General features: G+C 34.9%; 1 protein-coding gene and 1 long non-coding RNA gene across 3 annotated transcripts in view; one reads left to right on the top strand and one right to left on the bottom strand.

Moving 5' to 3' along the window:
• The window catches only part of LOC133088489 (uncharacterized), a 40,993-nt gene extending 38,892 nt beyond the window's left edge, over positions 1-2,101 (bottom strand). Inside the window, exons 1-2 of the long non-coding RNA XR_009700522.1 lie at positions 1,933-2,101; positions 669-766 (exon numbers count right to left, since the gene is read on the bottom strand). This is a non-coding gene — a long non-coding RNA (uncharacterized LOC133088489). The remainder of the gene's footprint in view (positions 1-668; positions 767-1,932) is intronic.
• Positions 2,102-2,374: 273 nt separating this feature from the next.
• ZRANB2 (zinc finger RANBP2-type containing 2) lies at positions 2,375-19,029 on the top strand. Of its 2 annotated transcripts, XM_061186451.1 has the most exons (11): positions 2,375-2,530; positions 4,962-5,014; positions 5,105-5,213; positions 6,277-6,359; positions 9,962-10,038; positions 10,316-10,450; positions 11,609-11,778; positions 13,315-13,401; positions 15,358-15,516; positions 16,570-16,643; positions 17,173-17,258. In XM_061186451.1, the coding sequence occupies exons 1-10, from the start codon at positions 2,475-2,477 to the stop codon at positions 16,601-16,603; spliced, it is 963 nt and encodes a 320-aa protein (XP_061042434.1). In that variant the 5' UTR covers positions 2,375-2,474; the 3' UTR covers positions 16,604-16,643; positions 17,173-17,258. The 2 variants fall into 2 exon arrangements, with proteins under 2 accessions (XP_061042434.1, XP_061042433.1); XM_061186450.1 differs by lacking the exon at positions 16,570-16,643 and having other exon boundaries at positions 17,173-19,029.
• Positions 19,030-19,466: the final 437 nt, after the last annotated feature.

A 19,466-nucleotide genomic window follows, 5' to 3' on the forward strand; every position in this document is an offset into this window, starting at 1 on the left:
ACAAACATTTTCCAAAGTAAACGATCAACTGACACTTCCACTAGCAGTGTATAAGAATTCTAGTTGTTCGCCATCCTCTCTAACACTTGGTATTGTCTAAATTTTTCATTTTAATCATTTTGATGGATGCATAGTGGTAATTTGTATTTCCTTGACTTGCAGTGCCAGCCAAAATGGAGTAAGACCACTACCGCCTCTCTTTCCTACTGATTACAACTAAAAGTTCAGGGCAAAATACAAAAAGCAACTACCTGAGGACTCTAAAAAGTAAACAAAAACAGGCAGATTGGGGAGGAGAGTCAAAATTTAGAAAAATGCCCTGTGTGGTTTTTTTTCCTACTTTCTCTCACAGCTTTGACCTGAGGTCTGGCACCCAGTGAAACTGTGGTTTCACAAAGGAAGCAAAAACATAAAGAAATCCCATATTTCTAGCCAGATGAATGGGGAAAGGGAGCTTCTGTGAGCTAAAATCTGTGGGGGAATACTTGGCTTTTTTTCTCCTTTTTTCCCTCTGGGCTTGACCTGAGAGTTAGGGCCTAGGCTTGGACAGCTACAACACCAAGAAAAACCCTGTCTTTCTAGACAAGGAAACTGGGAACAGGAGCTTCTGCAGTCCAAAGAATTTGGAGGGAATTCATGTTTTGTTTTGTTTTGGTCTTTTCTCTCACCTCTTTGCTCCAGTGTGGGCACTAGTCAGAGGCTGTAGCTATGGCACAAAGCTAAAACGCCAAGAGAAACCTCATATTTCGAGCAGGAAAAGGAGACCCTGCAAAACAAAGAATATGAGAGGAATATCAAAAAGGGGTGAGCTGGAGAAGGGAACTCCTTAATTCTATGTATGAATCCACATAAGTCCTGTGCTCACACCTGAACTGACCATCTGCAGGGCAGACAAAAAGCTGCACAGCCAAAGATATGTTAACTGAACTACAATTTAAATTACTACCCAAGTTCCAAAACATTCCTGAGTGTTCTATGTATAGAACAGACTCAAAGCAGCACAATAAAACCTTTGAAAACTGAACTGATACGGAACCAGCACCCAGACTCAACTTGAGATACGAACCGAACTGGATTGACAGCCTCCTAAAACAAAACAAAACAAAAATCAACATTCCCCAAAGACTTTTATCAGGACCCAGAGTCTATGCAACATAAAATCAAAATGTCTTGGAGAAAAATCACAATTACTCGGGAATTCCCTGGCAGTCCAGTGGTTAGGACTCTGCACTTTCACTGCCAAGGGCCTGAGTTCAATCCCTAGTTGGGAAACTAAGATTCCCAAAGCTGCGCGGCAGAGGGGCGGGGGATCACAGTTTCTCAATATATAACGAACTGGAAAAATATGGCCAGCTTTTAAGGGAAAATCAACAGCTACCAACCTCTAGATAACCAAGATGTTACAATTACCAAAGACTTTAAAGCAGTTATAATTAGAGTAGATGAAGACATTGTCTCTAGATATATGCTGTACTCTAGAAAAATTCTTGCATTTTTGTATCCGAATTAATGACAAAACCTGTGAACCAGAAGGGATTAAACTGTCACACAAAGTAACATTGTATAGTATATATACTGCTAACCAGTGTATAGCAGTAAAATTAAGTACAGCTACATTCAAATGTATGCAACAACCTAGTATGATTTAAAAGCACACTGCTGAACGAAAAAAAGTTGCAGACGATTACATAACAATAAACTATCCTTGTAAAGCTCAACCGTTTATCAAAGTTAACATACATGTACACAAACTAAATTTTTAAAAGCAAATGAATAAACCCAAAATACACGAGAGTGTTACCTCTGGAGGAAAGCAAGGTAATAGAATGGGAAAAGACAGGTAATTTTAACAAAACTGGCAATATCCTATTTCCAAAATTGCTGGTTGGTTCCCATGTGTACAATGCTTACCTGGTATACCTATTTACGTACCCCAAAACAATAAGTGTCTAAACGACATCCCGTGTCCATGGTGACAGAACAGAGTTCTCGAGCCTTTATTAAAATAACTTCTCCAGAAACACGAAGAGCCCACTACACCTCACCCTCTTAGCGCAGGCCAAAGAACCCGCCATTGCCAGCGGATCACCGTCACTTCCGCCCCCGCCTCCCTAGCTCCGCCCATCTGAGCAGAAGTACTTTCCTTTCGGGTCCTCCCGCCTGTAGGGGGCTCTCCGAGGCTTCTAGTGCCACGGAGGCCTCCCGCCTAGGCTGTCCCGGCGGCGCCTGTTAGTTTAGCTCAGAGAATTTATTTGCATTGTAAGTCTTTCGGCTAGGAAAAAATCTCACAGGCATCTTATTCTGGAAAATAACGTTCAAACTCAATCCCGGCCGAGTGTTCTCACTGTCAAACTCTGTCGCAGTGGTGGGAAGGAGTCAGGCAGCGTGGGGACAGCCCCGGAGTGCCAAAAGTCCCCGGCCCGCTTCCTCCTGTGAAGACGCAGCTGAGGGTGGCTGTGGTGGCGGCGTCCAAGATGTCGACGAAGAATTTCCGAGTCAGTGACGGTGACTGGATTTGCCCTGACAAAAAGTGAGTTTATGAAGGGTCCCGAATTGGAGCGGGGTTGATCGGTAGAGGCTTTCTCGAGTCGACTGGGCATCTTCCGTTTTTACGGTCTCTGGTACCACCAGCCGGGTGGAGGCGGCGAATTGCCGGCTCCCGGGCGGGAAGGAGGCTCTTAGTCTCCTCACTATGAGGTCTTTCGGGAGCCTTTGTTTTGAGTCTGTCTCCAGCATATCCTAGATCATGTCTCTCCAAGTCAGCCCGTTGTTTTCGGGAGCGAGATGGCCGCCCTTTTGCCCCACACTCCACCCCCCGCCCCCGGCCAGGTTTCAGCGGTAAGGACATCTGCCTAATCGTGGCCAGCTCGGTGTCTGATCTCCCCCACGTGACTTTTCCCTGCAGAACTTGACTCTTGTTCGCGGAAAGCGTTCATTTCTTGAACTCATGTTTTTGTTTCTCATAATTCACCTTTTTTTTTTTTTTTCTCCAATTCAGACTTTCCGTACTGTTGATACTTTTTTCTCCCGAACACTATTCTCTTTTGGTTGGGGACATTCTGATTTTTTCTTTATTGACCTTTAATTACCCCACCAAAATTAGACCTTTCGCCTCGTTAGAGCCGAAACACGAGCCTTGTGTTTTTGCCTGCTCAGCCCTGGAGAATGCCTGCTTCAAAGAAGCACGTGTTTTAGTAGCTCTGCTGAAACCGGTGTGCTCTATTAAATTGTTAGTACTATTTTATTGATGGGTCCTCAAGTAGGTCTACCTATTTGGAGAGATACGAAAATTACTACGGAAGGTAATTGTCAAAAAAAATGGAATGCACAACTCATGTTCCAAAAAAAAATTTGATTTCTTAAGCTAGCCACAGATAGCATGTGGAGTTCATGGTAGTAAAGTAAAAACTTTGAAGCAAATAAACCTAGGTTTAATTCCAGTCCTATCGCTTATGGATCATGGAACTTTAAATAGGTTATTTAACTTTGCTTAAAAAAAAAAAAAAACTAAGGTGGAAGAGCTCCCTTACAGTGATATAACATAGACTGTATGTGTAGAGCAATAACATGTAGTAAATACTGATTGATAGCTATGGATAGTAGTTTTGAAATCAAATGTCAAAGGAGAGTAAGTCCTTATTTCCCCAGCATTTGTCTTCTATTCAGATTTTAAGCAGTTTAAATGAAACATCATGTTTTTTTACATAAAAAATTGATGGCTCTCGATTGCATAAAGATTAAGATGACTTGAAGGGTCTCAAGTCTAACCATTTTGAATAAAACAAACAAGTGACTTTTGTGTTGTTGGTTACTTGTAGAATAATGTGCTTTTGACAGTGTCATTAATGACAGTATACTCAAATATTTGAGGTAGGTTTTTGTAAGAGAGTACATTTCAACTCAGTTACAAATATATGAACAGGGTAACTTCAACAATGTGTATAAATCCAGAAAACATTTTCAGAATATATTTTCAATGCTTATTGGAGTCATAAAGATATTCTTTAGGGGGGAAAAACAACCTCAAAATTAATCGGAGTGCTTCAGTTTAGTGTCCATTCCATATTTCACAACTTTATTTCATACTAGTATAACACCTAAAAAATAATCAGCATTTTAAAATTTAATTTGTACATGTTATTCAGAGCATTTAGCATGCTTTTACTGACATGCAGATGCACTGTGAAGACCATGTTAGTGAACCCAGTAAGTTTTTTGTTTTTGTTCGTTAAATACCGGTATAAAGTCATAGGTTACTTGATGTGTTGAGATTATTGGTTGTAGTTTTTCAACCAGGTTTCAGAGGTTGATAAATATCCCCCAAAACTCAGTTTTCTTTTAATTATTGAACCTATTTATATTTTTAGTCAGTACAACCTATCTCCCTTTGTTTTTTACCATCCCACCTCCTCTTTCTAACAAGAGTATTTTATTAAGATCTGTGAAGCCGTATCTGACTTAACCCATTTTCTCCCCCTTGGTTCACCCTTAGGATTTTGTATTTCTTATAATTCTTATTGTATAATCTTATTTTCTATACGAAGAATTACTTTAAAGTTTTTTTGAACCCCCGGTGCTTCATCAGTAATTGTTCAAGTGGACTCACATCTCACTTAAGCTTTGTGAGGGGATTTCATTATAATTAACGATATGCGCTAATAGGACACTGAGGCACAGAGATCCTAAGTGACTTACCAGGATCACATAATTGGTAAGTGAAAGATTGGAGTTTCTTATCCTCGACTTGTGACTTCAGATCTTGTATTTTTTCCACCTAAATTTTGAGGGTTGGTTTTTGGGGTTTTTTTTGTTAACATTGACATTAACATGAAAAGAGATGGTGCTAGAAGTTCTGGACCCAGGTATATAGGGAGGACACATTAAAAAGTTGTGTAATAAGATTTTTAAAATTATATAAGTTTAGTAGATGTCTGTATAAATATTTTTTACTTTATTTTCAGATGTGGAAATGTAAACTTTGCCAGAAGAACTAGCTGTAATAGATGTGGTCGAGGTAAGCATTTAAGGAAGCTTCCTTTAAGACTGTGTATACAGATCATTTCTTTATTTTCCCAGATTCATACTTCATTTTTCTATTCTTCAGAGAAAACAACTGAGGCTAAGATGATGAAAGCTGGAGGCACTGAAATAGGAAAGACACTCGCAGAAAAGAGCCGAGGCTTGTTTAGTGCTAATGACTGGCAGTGTAAAACGTATGTGTTTCAAATTATCGTCCTCACTTTCTCCCATAATAATATATCTAGCCACTACTTGTTAATATTACCTACTCTTACTAGTCACATTGACAAGCCAAAGTAACCTTTAAATTAAAGGTCTGTTGATTATTATTAAGTCTATATCTGACATAGTATAAAGAACTTTTAAATTCTATTTTTTAATGGTAATATTAGTTGTTACTAAGATGAATTATGTATACCAGTAAACAGATGCTTAAGGTGAGCTAACATTCAAAAAAAAAAAAAAAAAAAAAAAACCGAGGGAAGGGTATTTAAAAGCACTAAAACCTATTTCTTTCTGTTAAAAAATCTCAAAAACTTTTAGCCTGTATCATTAATGTGAAATATACCACAAAATTTATTTTGCCTGTTTGCACAGTAATTTTAGAATCATAACTTGCATACCATAGATAATTATTCCTAATTAGGTAGCTTTCTTAATATTTCTGGTTTTCACATGCTGTATTGATTTTTCCAATATCCATCTTTTCTGTTAAGCAGATGAATCAAATACACATGAAAGAAGACTGAATCAGAAGAGGGTCTTACACAAATTTCTGGTCTTACAGATACTAAGTTAGTATTAGATAACTTTCCAGCAAGATTAGTTGCTGAATTTGAGATCCAGTGCTTGAACTGATTCTGCAAAACAGATTTTTTTTTAACATTTGGAAGGTATAACCTCACTCTTGAGGTGAATTTGGAGACTGGGAAATTAGTAGAACCTTTCGTTTAAAGTGGTATTTTTTCCCCCTATGATGGCAGACTCTCTATAGATATAATTTGTCATTGATTTCTCATAAAATGACAAAGGCAGTCTTCATGCTGTATAGGTTTTGCTTCTCTGCTTAAGTAGTTCAGTCTGTTGGAACCATACTCTCTCTTCAGAATACATACATGGGTACATTTCCTTTGTAGCATCCTTAGTACACATTCCTTTATGATAGTGAGTTCACTCTACTTTTTATTTTAAAATTTTAAAAATTTACTATTTGTCTTATGTTATAGTCTACTAATTTGATATTTTTCACTTTTAAAGTTGCAGTAATGTGAATTGGGCCAGAAGATCAGAGTGTAACATGTGTAATACTCCAAAGTATGCTAAGCTGGAAGAAAGAACAGGTAAGATTCAAACGCAGTCCAACTAAATGATTTTAAAAGAACTAGACATTGAAATTAATAATTATACCACTTCATAAGAGCACAGTAAATGAAGATTGTTTATTCTGCCCTTTTTTGTGGGGGCGGGGGCCGCTGCGTTGGGTCTTCGTTGCTGCACGCGGGCTTTCTCTAGTTGCGGCGAGCGGGGGCTATTCATCGTTGCGGCGCGCGGGCTTCTCATTGCAGTGGCTTCTCTTGTTGCAGAGCACAGGCTCTAGGCACACGAGCTTCAGTAGTTGCAGAGTGTAGGCTCAGTGCTTGCCGCACGCAGGCCCTAGAGTGTGCAAGCTTCAGTAGTTGCGGAGCGTGGGCTCAGTAGTTGTGGCGCACGGGCTCAGTTGCTCGGCATGTGAGATCTTCCTGGACCAGGGATCGAACCAGTGTCCCCTGCATTGGCAGGCGGATTCTTAACCACTGCGCTAGCAAGGAAGTCCCTGCCCTTATATTTTTTTACCTTGTTTTTTTTCCCCTCATCCACAAAGTCATCTTTTGTTTGATAATTTCACAATTTACAAAGTACAGCATCAGGAGGCCTTATCCTTACAAGTAGTCGACATCAGGATAGTTTTAGAAATGCTTTATTCCTCACTCTTTCCTCTGCTGGTCTAAATGTTTGTTATTAGTAATGATAGGGTAGTACCATTTTTTTAATTCATTTGATATCCTAGTATGACAAAAAAGAGCATGGGGCACCATTTAAAGTAATTGTCTAAAGTTTAGGCAATAATTATCAAATTTGGCTATACATTAGAATCATTTGAGAAACTCTAAAAATCCAGATTCCAAAACAGCTATCAAAGCTCTTTCGGGGTGAGTCCCAAAAATCTGCAGGTGATTCAGATAGTGTTTGGTAATCATTGGCCTAAATAATAACCTATCATTGGCTCTGTGTGTTGTCAGTGGTGGGGTGAAACTATTTGCTTAATAGAGTATAGTTTTCCCATTATCATCAATTATTGCAACCACATTATCAGTGTACTTCACATCTGATTTTATCATTCAGCAACTTGTACAATCAAAGGCTCCATTCTATATATAGTCACCTTGTCAGACCTAGACTTAGTAAACTATTTCCCTGTTTTCTTTTCCTCCCTGACTTTAGACAATTCCATTCTCTGTATAGACTAAGACCTTTTAAATAAGGGTCTCCCTTTTTTTCCTTCCCTTATCTCTTTAAGGTTTACATTATTTCCCCTATATTTTTAATCTATCCCCCCCACACCCCTTTGGTTCTTTATTCTGTCTCCTTTTTGGTTTTATTTTCGTGGCCACAGAATGTTGGGGTTCTTCAAGGTCCAGTTCCTGAGCTCTCTCTTTTGCTCTATATTTTCTAGGCATTTTCTTCTAAGCCCTAAGTTTAAGTGAGCATTGGCACACCAGTGAGAACCAAATTTATGTCTCTAGCTCAGACTTCTTTGACCTGTATATTCAGCTGCCTATTCAACATCACCCTGTAAATGTCAAACTCATTATATCCAAACTGAATTCATGATTTTCCCCCAGGACGTGGCCCTCTTTTAGTGATCTCTTTCTCATGATTAGTACCACCCACCATATGCTTGTTACATAAACCAGAAACTTAGGTGTCCTTCTTAGTAACTCCTTCATTTCTCCTGTACCCCCAAAAGTCTTTTCCATCATTACCCTAGGCAGAGATACCACTATATCTTGTTTCTTGGAAAAAGAGCCATCTTGTTGGTGTCTGTACATATTCCCCTCCTGCTCAGTTGCAGCCAGGGGTTTTTTGTTCCAAACTAAAAACTCCATTTGTGTAAAACCATTTTGATTGCTTTTAGGATAAAGTCCAAAATCTTTTAACAGTTTTAAAAATTGTAATTCCTAAAAGCGTTTTATTTATTCACTTTCTCTTTGACCTATTTTGTGACTTCTTTAAAAGTCACTAATGCAAGAGCTATAGTGTAACAACTGAAGTTGTCAAAGTTTGTTTGATAACCTCACTTTCCTTTACTCATTATCTTTTTTCTGTCATTCCGGTGTCTTGACTCTTTCCTATTTCCCCGTATATAAGTAGTTGTCTTTTGCTGGTCACTGTTGAAGATGTGAGCTAATACATACTGTTGCTCTCTAGTTTCTCTTTACTATTTGTTCTGTTTACTAATTAATCAAAATACAGAATCATAGAATTTTCAAGTTAGAATTTGAGCTGTTTTGAGGTGAACATATACCCAGTTGTACTTGTTTCTGTTTCTTTATATTTGATACTCTGAAAAACTAGAGCCGAGATTTTACTAAGGAAGAGTTGTTATTGGTATTTAAGACACTTTTCACTTTTGTATCATATGCATAGAAACAAAAGGAAATTCTTGGATATTACAGTTGGAGTCTATTTTGTCTCCAGAACAAGGTAGGAGGAGGAGGAAAAAAGGGATGATATCTAGTGATATCCAAGGATAAACACTGATACATTGCAGTTTTCACTGGTACAAAGTACAGTGAAGAAAGGAAGGATTTTGTATTAATGTGATTTTTTTTTTTAAAGTTAATTTTATTACATTATTTTGTTGGGGCAATTACATGCTCTCTACTATTTGTTTGTGGCTCTTTTATGAAATGATGAGAGGGTAAGTGATGAGTTTTTTAATGTCCGTGATTGACAGATTTAAAGTCACAAATCTTGAATTTTTAAAAAATACTTTTTTGTCTATAAGTTTATTTAACGTTTTGCTGGTTCATTAAATCCAGGAGTCACTCTTTATGTGCTGGTACTGTTCTGAAATATGAGGTAGTTAGATTATGTTACTCTTAACCACATCTCTGTTTTTTTTCAGTGGGAGATATTTTCAGACTTTCTCATCTCATTTTCTCTAAAACTAAAACTAACTCACTTTCTTATTCCAATCTCTGTTAAGCCTATGTCAGAGATCTGTCAGTCTAAATTGTAGATGTTAGTTGTGACAGCAAACAATAATGGTTGCTGATCCTGATTGCTTTTTAGTAGCATATTTTCAGTTGAGAAGTTACTGGCTTCTTCAGAAAACCTGAGTGACTTTTAACTGTATTTAAAACCAATTTGGATGTCCTTTATTGTGTCATTGTATTTGTCTATATAATTAAAAATTTTCCAAGCTCTAGCTACATTTTAGCCCAGCAAAATTTCAGTGTATCAAAAGATTTCAGACCATTTTCAACTAGTAAACAGTAAAATTTGATAGTTGGTTCTTATTGAACCCACTTCTCCCAGAATTAGGATAAACTACAGAGGAAAGTCCTTTTAAAACTTGGTTATAGCAGAGGTTTAAGGAGATGTTTTCCACCCATATAGTCCATGCATTACTAAAGTCATACAGGACATTTTGAAATTGAGAAGAGCTATAAGTGTAGCCACGGGACTTTTCCAGCTATGGTACGTAACTTTGAGACTGTTCTCTATAGTGATTTGGTGGGGGGTTTTTTTGTTTTTTGTTTTAGACCAGTAATTTATTAAACGGATAGACAAATGTCTTTGATAAGATTTTCTTTTTTTCTATTGCTTGTAAGTGATTCTGACATGTTTTTGTTACTTTGATGAATTGTTATAACAGTATATGCCCCCCCCTTTTTAGGATATGGTGGTGGTTTTAATGAAAGAGAAAATGTTGAATATATAGAAAGAGAAGAATCTGATGGTGAATATGATGAGGTAAGCTATACATTAGTGTGCAGGTTGAAAGCAACTTAGAGAAACATGTTAGAAAATACCTTGCAAAAGGAAAATATTAAATGTATCTTATTTTTGTAAGTACACTTTGAGTCTTTTACAGCAGCTTACCATTTTGTAGGAAATCATAATGGACTTAAACATATAATTGACATAAAAATGTATATTAACCTAAATACATAAAAGTAATTTCTTTGAAAAAAAAGTATTTATTTTAACAGTTTCAGCTAACAGAAATATTATGAAACTTTTTCTATAGTTTGGACGTAAAAAGAAAAAATACAGAGGGAAGGCAGTTGGTCCTGCATCTATTTTAAAGGAAGTTGAAGATAAAGAATCTGAGGGAGAAGAAGAGGATGAGGATGAAGATCTTTCTAAATATAAATTAGATGAGGTAAATTATTTCCTTATATTTCCCGTTTGTCTTATTCAGGCTATGGGATAACATATGAATGTCTTTGACAACCTTTGGCCCATGGTGAAGATGTGTTCTCCAATGTAATCATTTGTTTTCACAAAGATTTTGAGCTTCTACTCTGCCAAGCATTATTCTGACTCCGGAGATACAGTAGTGACTGAGACACAACCACCCTTCTCTTAAGGGAACTTAAATTCCAGAGGGGGAAAGACATAAATGAACAAGATAATTTAGATAGCAATACTGTGGTGAAGACACATGATGTGATAGCAGAGCATTAGAAGAGCTACTTTGGTTTTAGTGGTTGGGGGATTTCTGAGGCAGTGGAATTTGAGCTGAAACTTGAGTGACAGAATGATATGAAGGAGCCTGCTGTAAGAACTGGGGTCAGAGCACTTTTAAGGCAGGGAGAACAGCAAATAAAGTTTCCCCTAGCAGGAAACAAGCCAGCACCATCCAAAAAATCATACATAGGCTAGTGTGGTTAGAGCAGAGGGGAGAATGTAATGAGGGAGTCAGCAGCCACATTAGGTCTGGTGATGTTTTTTCTGTGGGGCCTGAGTGTAAAATTTTATGGATGAATAGATCCAGATTAAGGGTACTTTGGGGACTGAGCATAGGATGCCCTTGAATGCAGCTGAACAAATCAATGTGAAACAAGTTTTAAAAACAAACAAATGAGGTATATTTATCTGATCTGTGTTTTAGAGTGATGACTGTCAACATATTGAGATACTTGGGAGGCAGAATGGATTCGCAGTTAGGGAGACTACCTTAAAGGTTATGGTAGTATACTAAAGAATGAAGTTCTGAACTAAGACTAAGGGAGCTGGATTCACGAACTTTTAAGGGAGTAAAACTGAAAACTCTTGACAGCTCATTTGGAAATACATTGTGATGAAAAAGAAAATGAGTATGACTTCTACATCTTTAAATGTCTGAGACAGTCATTAAGTCTCTTTAGCTGAGATGAGGAATGTAGTAGTCAGATTTCAGGACTGAGAATGAATTTGCTGAGGTGTTAGCTATATAATAAATCCATATGGAGATGTCCAGTACACAGAACTATTCATCATTCCTAGATAGCATGGATATCTAAATGTCTAAATATAATTGACTCTGAGTTTCCGTTAGGATGAGGATGAAGATGATGCTGATCTCTCAAAATATAATCTTGATGCCAGTGAAGAAGAAGATAGTAATAAAAAGAAATCTAATAGACGAAGTCGCTCAAAGTCTCGGTCTTCACATTCACGATCTTCATCACGCTCATCCTCCCCCTCCAGTTCAAGGTCTAGGTCCAGGTAAACGGGTACAGGTCAAGGGTAACACCAGTCAAAATGTCAGTATCTAACTTCTTTACTTATAAATTTTGTTTTTCTTGACTAAATAAGCTTTCCTTTTATTTCAGAGTTTTCATTCAAGTCATCTTTTATAAGATAATTTTTTCTGTCTTAGTGCCATGAAGTTATTGTCCAGTATTTTCAGAAATACAAAATTTTAATATGAAACTTCCTTAGTCCATTTTAACACCATGCCTTTTATTAAAATAGACTTTAAAAATTCAATTAAATCATTATATATAGTGATATTGAGTTATCTAAGGAGATGGTTTACATTTAGAAATTTTAAAGTAAAGGGAAGATTTATATTTCCCACTAGTACAAAAATTTTCTAGGCATTTAAGTTGTTGCTTACTACACAGTGTTTTATTTGGTATATGTGTTCTGAATAAAGAAGCAAATTCAGCTGTATTCTATTGTCTTAATGCTCATACTTAGAGCTGTCCAAGAATAAATTAGAAGATGTAATTTGTGTTGTACTTGAATATTATTTTGTTAGTAATGTAAAGTTTTAATTGAAAAGTCCCTCATTGTGCAATCGACAATAAAAATGAAGTTTTGGTTGAGAAGAAGCAATACCTTATGTAAGCAATCTTCCCTTGAAGAACTCCTATTTAGTTAAGTGAAACTATGTGCAATGAATTTTAACTGTATTTGGGAATAAAATATTAGCTAATTGAGTAATTAATAATTAGATAATTGTTAATTGAGTACTGTAAAGCCTGAAAGCTTAAAAGTGATTATAAAGATAATTTTAAGGTAAAAATTATCGTTTTTCTGCAGATTATTATTTTCAGGGACAAATTAAGTGTATAAATTAAATTAGTAAATGAAATTTATTTCATTTGTTGACTTTTTAAATTCAAATGGACCATGTCTCCCCTATGTCATTTTTCAGTAATATAATTACGTAAAACAGTGACAGGATTGTCAATGTAGTTTCTCTTTAATTCTCTAACCTTTGAGTAGACAGAAAAACCTGTGGATTTAAAAACGTACACATATCAACATTTAAGCTTTATGCTAGATAGTGACTAAGAAAATAGAAGGATTTTTAAATTGGAAAAGGGAAATTGATGGAAATATTTCACAGAAGTTAAATATAAACTGCAACATCCAGTATTCCTGGATGTGTAAGTCCCGGGATACTTTTAAATATTTGTGAACATATAAAGTATTCAGTGTTAATAAAGTGATAATGCTGGACGTTTTTATTTGTACAATCTCGAATGATTTTCAGAGAAATTTTGTCAAACTTGGAAAGTAATAGTTGATTATTTTCAAAAATTATCTATTACCTTAAGTTTTGGCATAAGTATTAATACAGAATAAAAGTTTAAAATAAACCTTAAAATACTGTATTTTGAAAATATATGTCCCAAATAGTATTCTTACTATATGAAAATGAATTCTAATACATATTTTTCTTTCAGTGTTCGTATCACAAAGCTTAATTAAATGGTCCTGGAAAAAAAAAATCCTTCCATGTTGTTCCAGGTCCCGTTCAAGAAGTTCTTCCAGTTCGCAGTCAAGATCTCGTTCCAGTTCCAGAGAACGTTCGAGATCTCGTGGGTCGAAATCAAGGTGAATGAGGTAGCATCTCTCTGTAAAGCAGAGAGAAAAAATATTTAAAGGCTGCAGAAGGCGTTGCTTTTTTTCCTCTTATTTTGCTTCTACTTGTCAATTTTATTTTAGCATTAGAAAACTAATGCACTTGCCTCAGCTTAATTTTCTCACCGTGAGACGTTTCCATTGCCAGCAGTGTGCCAAGACATTCCCATGATTGAATTAACATGGTTATTTTGCATTATGCAAGGTTTGCTATTTTTGTGCTAAACTGTGATGAAGTAGGAAGATGGAGCCAAGTCTTATCACCAAATGTCTGTTCATTAAAGTTATTTTGCAGTAGTAGTTAAAATAAATTGAGATATGCAAATAAAAAATTTACTCCATATTTTAAAAGGAAGAAAAATAACTGCCTCAAAACAGATTTTGTTTTGCATGGCAATTGTTTCAATATTTATAGAAACAATTTTGTCATTTATATTAGATGAAGTTTCTGGAGGGTTTTATTTTCATTTATCTGTAATATAACACAGAATATTGTACACAGTATGTATAGTATGTAAGAAACATAGACACTTCTTAAATTCCACAAATTAAATCAAGAAGTTTGGTTGGTTAGTCTAGGTAGGATGTGATCTTAAAGTAAGCATTCTTGTTAACTTCAGGTTGCATTTATTAGACCTGCAGAGGGAAAATAATTTGTAGAGAAGCAAGTGAGAAACTAGCTTTTAGTCTCTTGAAGTTTTTTCTAGTCTTGGTCAAAATATACTGCCTTTCTTTTTAATTTAATTTGTTTATCTATTAAAGGCAGCTAACATGAATAAGAGAACAACGAAAATTCCACTTGTGTGGAAGTACACTGAAGTGTAGTGGTAGCTATTTTGGTAAAAATAATTGCTTAATAGCTTATTTTAGAGCCAATCTGTAGCATTAGAGGGCAACTGTAATTTGAGAACATTAAGGAGAAAAGAATGATATGCACACTTGTATTAAGCCAATACAAAATAGAGAGCAAGTGAGATTATTGTTTTATTATGTATTATCAATGATTCATTTCTTTTATTTGAGTGCTTCTTAGGTGAAGATCCTTAAGTCCTACTTCCCTTTGGGAAGCACTTTAATTAAGGTTTACAGAACAGCCTTCATATTCTTTTCAAACATTTTTTTCATTGCTTATAACTTTCCAAAGAATTCTCCTTTTGGGCTTTCTGATTTTATTTTAAGCCCAAAGGTGAATTTTTTGGGAAGTTTGAGCTAAATTACTTCAACCAAAATATGTAAATGAAGAAAAAAATTGTATTTAAACATTTGCGCATTTACCTCTGCCTGAAACATGTGAATGTCAACACTTCATACTTCATGGATAGTAATCCTTCATAAAAATAAATATTGTTAATATAAATCAAGTTTTAAAGTTATTCATTTTATTTTCCTTTGAATACTTAGCGATTTAATAGCTACTGTTCTTTGTCATTTTGTCCCCCTATTCCTGCTTTTTCTACAGCAGCTTAACTAATAAGTTGCATAATTCCACAGCGAATTGTGATGCTTACTTTCCTCAGGAAGTTGTATGGTACATATTTTTTCCCCAAATGGAAGGATGTAGTTTCTAAACATAAAGTCATGCAAATGCCCACTTGTTAGCTTTGCTATTTATGTATACTTTAAAATGAAAGCCTTAAATTTTAAAAGAAGAATTTAATTCTACTTTAATACATTAAGATGGTTTTTAATTGTAAGTAATGAGCACTTATCTTAGAATTTTTTAAAGTGATGAAATTAAAGTAAATTATTTAAGTAGAATTATTTCATGGTTGAACCAGAAGCCTTCTGTTGAGTAAGCAGTAAGTATTCTTTCTTATAAAATTTTTATAGTTATAAATTCTGTTTGTTTATTTTTGGAGCTATTAACTAAACCATCTGCCTGATTTCTTCTTTTAATGAAATGTTTGATTTGTTTCTCAATCAATGAAGATCCAGCTCCAGGTCCCACAGGGGCTCTTCTTCCCCACGAAAAAGATCTTACTCAAGTTCATCATCTTCTCCTGAGAGGAACAGAAAGAGAAGTCGTTCTAGATCTTCTTCATCTGGTGATCGCAAAAAAAGACGAACAAGATCACGGTCACCTGAAAGGTTTGGGTTTCTGTAGAAATAAGAATGGGTGTTCTTAAGTGTGTTTAATAGAGTAACTGAACTTCTCAGTCAAGGATTAGATTTTCATTTTCTCCTTCGTTCCCACTTCAAATTATTCTTTTCAACTTTGGACTTCAAAAAACAGATAATTACTTTGTTTATCCTTTGTGCTTTGATCAGGTTGTTTAGAAAAGATCAAACCACTCTCTTCACTATTTGATCATTTTGTTTAAATTTTTATTTTCATATATAATTATAGCCAACTCTCGGTTATTTCTGTCTCTTAAGATTTTAATTCAGAAGCTGTGTGTTGACGTAATTTAGAGGTTGATTTTTATAAGTATTAATTTATGCTATTGATTTTACATTAAATATTAGAAACCGTAGGATTCTAGGGCATCTAATAAGAAAATTAACTATTACAGATCATTGGAAATCTGTCCTAATTTAAATATGTATAAATGCATTTCCACAACAAATTATTGTTTCGTGCCCTTTATAAGGAAATTGTTCTTGTAGCTAATACATTTTTCATCTTTCAGTCCAAATCCGTTTTTTTGTAGAGAAGGACCTTTACTAGATTACTTTATCTGTGTTGACATTTTTAAAAGTGGGAAAGTGTGTCATCTGTCAGCCTTTTCTGCAGCAGGCTAATTAATTATTCGGATTTATTATTTTTCTCTTGGTTCTGAATGTCTACATAGTCATTTTAATGGCTTCCTTAATAATCTTTGCAAATTTTTATATCCTTTCAGCTTGTGAAAGTAAGGATTAGATAAAATCTGATTTTTGCTGTGTTCAGTGCTAGGATTATCTCTACTTGTACATAATGACTGGTTTTGCATCTTCCCATTTTGGAGTTTAGATGTTAAGGTTACACACAAGTAGTCTCATTTCTGTGCATTTGTTCCTTTGTAAGAAAATTACTCCATACTTCAATGAAACTCATTCTGTTGCTTTTTTTCCACGTCTGCAAATTTTTATCTTAGCCACATATAATCCCCCTAGTTTGTTGTCATCTAAACTTAATGAACATGTTCTCTATTCCATAAGCCAGGTGATTGGTGAAAACACTAAACAACCCTGAGCCCAGGGCCAACCCCTCGGAACACCACTACTTTACCCAGGTTGATATATTGCCTTATTCATATTAGCTGCATGAATATAATCCTGTAACTAATTGTACAATCATCTTGTGTGACCTAGATTTCCAAAACATAATTATTTATAGATATATATTTGCATACACAGAAGCCTTGCTATATCTATTTTACATATAGACTTACCACATTATATACAGTGTATCAAAGAGAACGATTAAGTCACGCTGCCATCACCAAGTTTATATGTCTTTGTTGTATTAATCTGTAGTTTTATACAATTTTGCAAGGCGTTCTTTCATTACCTTAAATAATTGAGAGGTGGCTATATCTTGAGAGATTTTTAAATTATGATTGCACTGCTACTGGGCTCATATCCAAGGTCTAAGTACTAGTTAATTTTATGTGTATAAGTTTATATCTCAGATTTTAATTATCCCTCTTACACCTCTTACCAGTGTAATGAGGTTTAATTTTCATATTCTCAAAGTCTTATGAATGCTGATATTCAGCTCCAGCTTACCAGATTACCTGCTTTCTCCATTATGTCTTACAGGCACCACAGGTCACCTTCTGGATCATCCCATTCTGGTTCCCGTTCAAGTTCAAAAAAGAAATAATGAATTAAAATTTACATCTTAAAAAAAAAAAAAGTCCAGTACAGTGCATGAAGCATATTTTTTAAGAAGTTGGTGTCTTACTTGGTCAGAAGTGCTAAATCTGCTAGTAGAGGTGCATGCCTTTCATTGCTTTTCAGAACAATACAGCTGTGTTTATTTGTGAAATTAAAAGTAAATGGTATTTTAAGCCATAATGTCCCAAAATAGATGCTTTGTTTATCATTCATTATTTACAACCATTTGCTTCATTTAAAACCATCTCAGCTATAACAAAGTACTTTGTTTTTTAATTTGAACTCTTGTTATTCTCATCTCCAAATATGAGCATAACCTAGGCTTGTCTGGACTTTGGGCATGGAAGCAAGACTGTGGTAAAGTAGTTGGAAACAATCTGTTTATGTTAATCCGGGAAAAGGAGTCAACCTGTTTATGTTAACCTATGTCGAAGTGATTCTTATTAACTAGTTGTAAAACAGTCAACTGGAAATTTCTTTATTTTGAAATTCCCTATGTTAAGGGTGCCTTAGAATCATTGTTTCTCTTTTATCCAGTTTTACTTTTTGCACCACCAAGTTTAATACAGAAAAGTTTTGTGAATTGGAGAGGAGAAAGGTGTTATTTATTTCTCCTTTTCTGACACGTAATTTTGAGCAAGAATGCCAAACAGTTCATCTCTTCTCTACTAATATGGTTGATGAGAAAAACATCTTAGTTTAAAATGTTTAATATTTTTAGGAGCTTTGTGTGATATCCTTTAAAAATCTAGTTATCACATTATAGACTAGACAGTTAAATCATAGTTAATGAGGAACAGATTGAAGAAAGTTTTTGAAGTATATTTCTCTTTGGGTGAAAGACCAACAGACATTGTGAATTTAAGTGAACATTTGCTTTGAGATGTTTAACTTTAAACACATTGCATAAAATTTTCTTCTGAGTAACAAATGAATGCTTATTTCCTCATGACATAAGCAGAAATAATTGTTCTATTCACTTGAAATTACTTATGGCTTAAAATACTTTTAAGGTTTATTTCTCAAAATTAAAATCTGGTCATTTGAGCTCTGTTCTGTCTTCTGGTTTTAAAAATGGTTTCTCTTAACAGTATCTTCAGTGACAATGCAAGGTAAGTATATTAAGGGAAGTTGACAGTTGTGCTTGGGAACTTTTGTCATGGGGATCAGTATCCACGTTTTTGTTTTGGGCGGGGGGTTTGTGTTTCCTTAATATTAATGTTTACTGCAACTAAAAATTAAAATGTTTTAAGGTACTTAGTAGACAGACCAAAATTATATTTGTTTTTTATTTTGAAATGAGTGATTTTTCTCTTCAACTCATCTAAAGATGAAAGCGAAATAGCTTACGTAGAAATATTTTGATAATATTTTTACAATGAACTTCCCCTGCTTTTTTTATGTCTTAAAATTTTCTTTGCTACATTTACTGTAGGTTGCACAAGAACTTTTACTCTCTTGTAATTGTGCCTCAGACTTCTTGAAAGTCCAACTTCTAAATTGCCCAGATGATCTTCTAGATTCTACATGTTGTCGTTGGTTTATTCTTGTGCTTTCTGTATTTAAATCTTTGGCTGTACTAATAAGTAAATACAAGGTTATAAATTTAGCTAATAGTAGTTTACAGACAATTCAAATGATTATGATTTTATTTGGTTTAACTGAGCTGTACTAGTTCATTTCGTAAGGAAATGATGCTGTAGACAAATGTAAATAAAGCTTGTGAGTCGAGCATCAAGTGGTGTTTGTTAGAAATAAATTAGAATTTTTAAGCTCTGATTTAATGTTCATTTTTAAGCTATTTACAGTCTGGTTTGTTACTTTTGATTGTGCATCTTAAACTCCCTATATTCACTTGCCCTTTATGTAAGGTCACCTTATTTTTATATATGAATGCTTGGTTTAAAACATTCCAAAACCATGATCTCTATAACCTTGGACACTGAACAATTTTTGTGACTTTTTTTAAACAGAAGTGTACCCAAATTAGTTGAATACTTTATACCAGAACATAACCTTATTCCATGTGGCAAAAAACATGCCATAGTGTGCTTCCATTAAAACTGTCACTTTATAGCACTCAACAGGTATCCCTTTTAACTGCCAAGGGTTCTTAAATTTCCATGTGGAATCCTTCATCTAAACAACATTGAATGGCTGGTATCTGGTAATAAATGTCCAAGTTCAGAGCAAGCTCTAAGCATAAGACCATCTCT

Source organism: Eubalaena glacialis, chromosome 3, assembly GCF_028564815.1.
Source record: "Eubalaena glacialis isolate mEubGla1 chromosome 3, mEubGla1.1.hap2.+ XY, whole genome shotgun sequence".
Classification (NCBI taxonomy): Eukaryota; Metazoa; Chordata; class Mammalia; order Artiodactyla; family Balaenidae; genus Eubalaena; species Eubalaena glacialis.

What these genes read in the sequence shown, in the direction of transcription:
- ZRANB2 (XM_061186450.1), top strand. Translation starts at nt 2,475, where the DNA reads ATGTCGACGAAGAATTTCCGAGTCAGTGACGGTGACTGGATTTGCCCT. An exon ending in CTGTAATAGATGTGGTCGAG is followed by an intron (nt 5,015 to 5,104) that starts GTAAGCATTTAA and finishes TCTATTCTTCAG; the next exon opens with AGAAAACAACTGAGGCTAAG. An exon ending in AGTTCAAGGTCTAGGTCCAG is followed by an intron (nt 11,779 to 13,314) that starts GTAAACGGGTAC and finishes ATGTTGTTCCAG; the next exon opens with GTCCCGTTCAAGAAGTTCTT.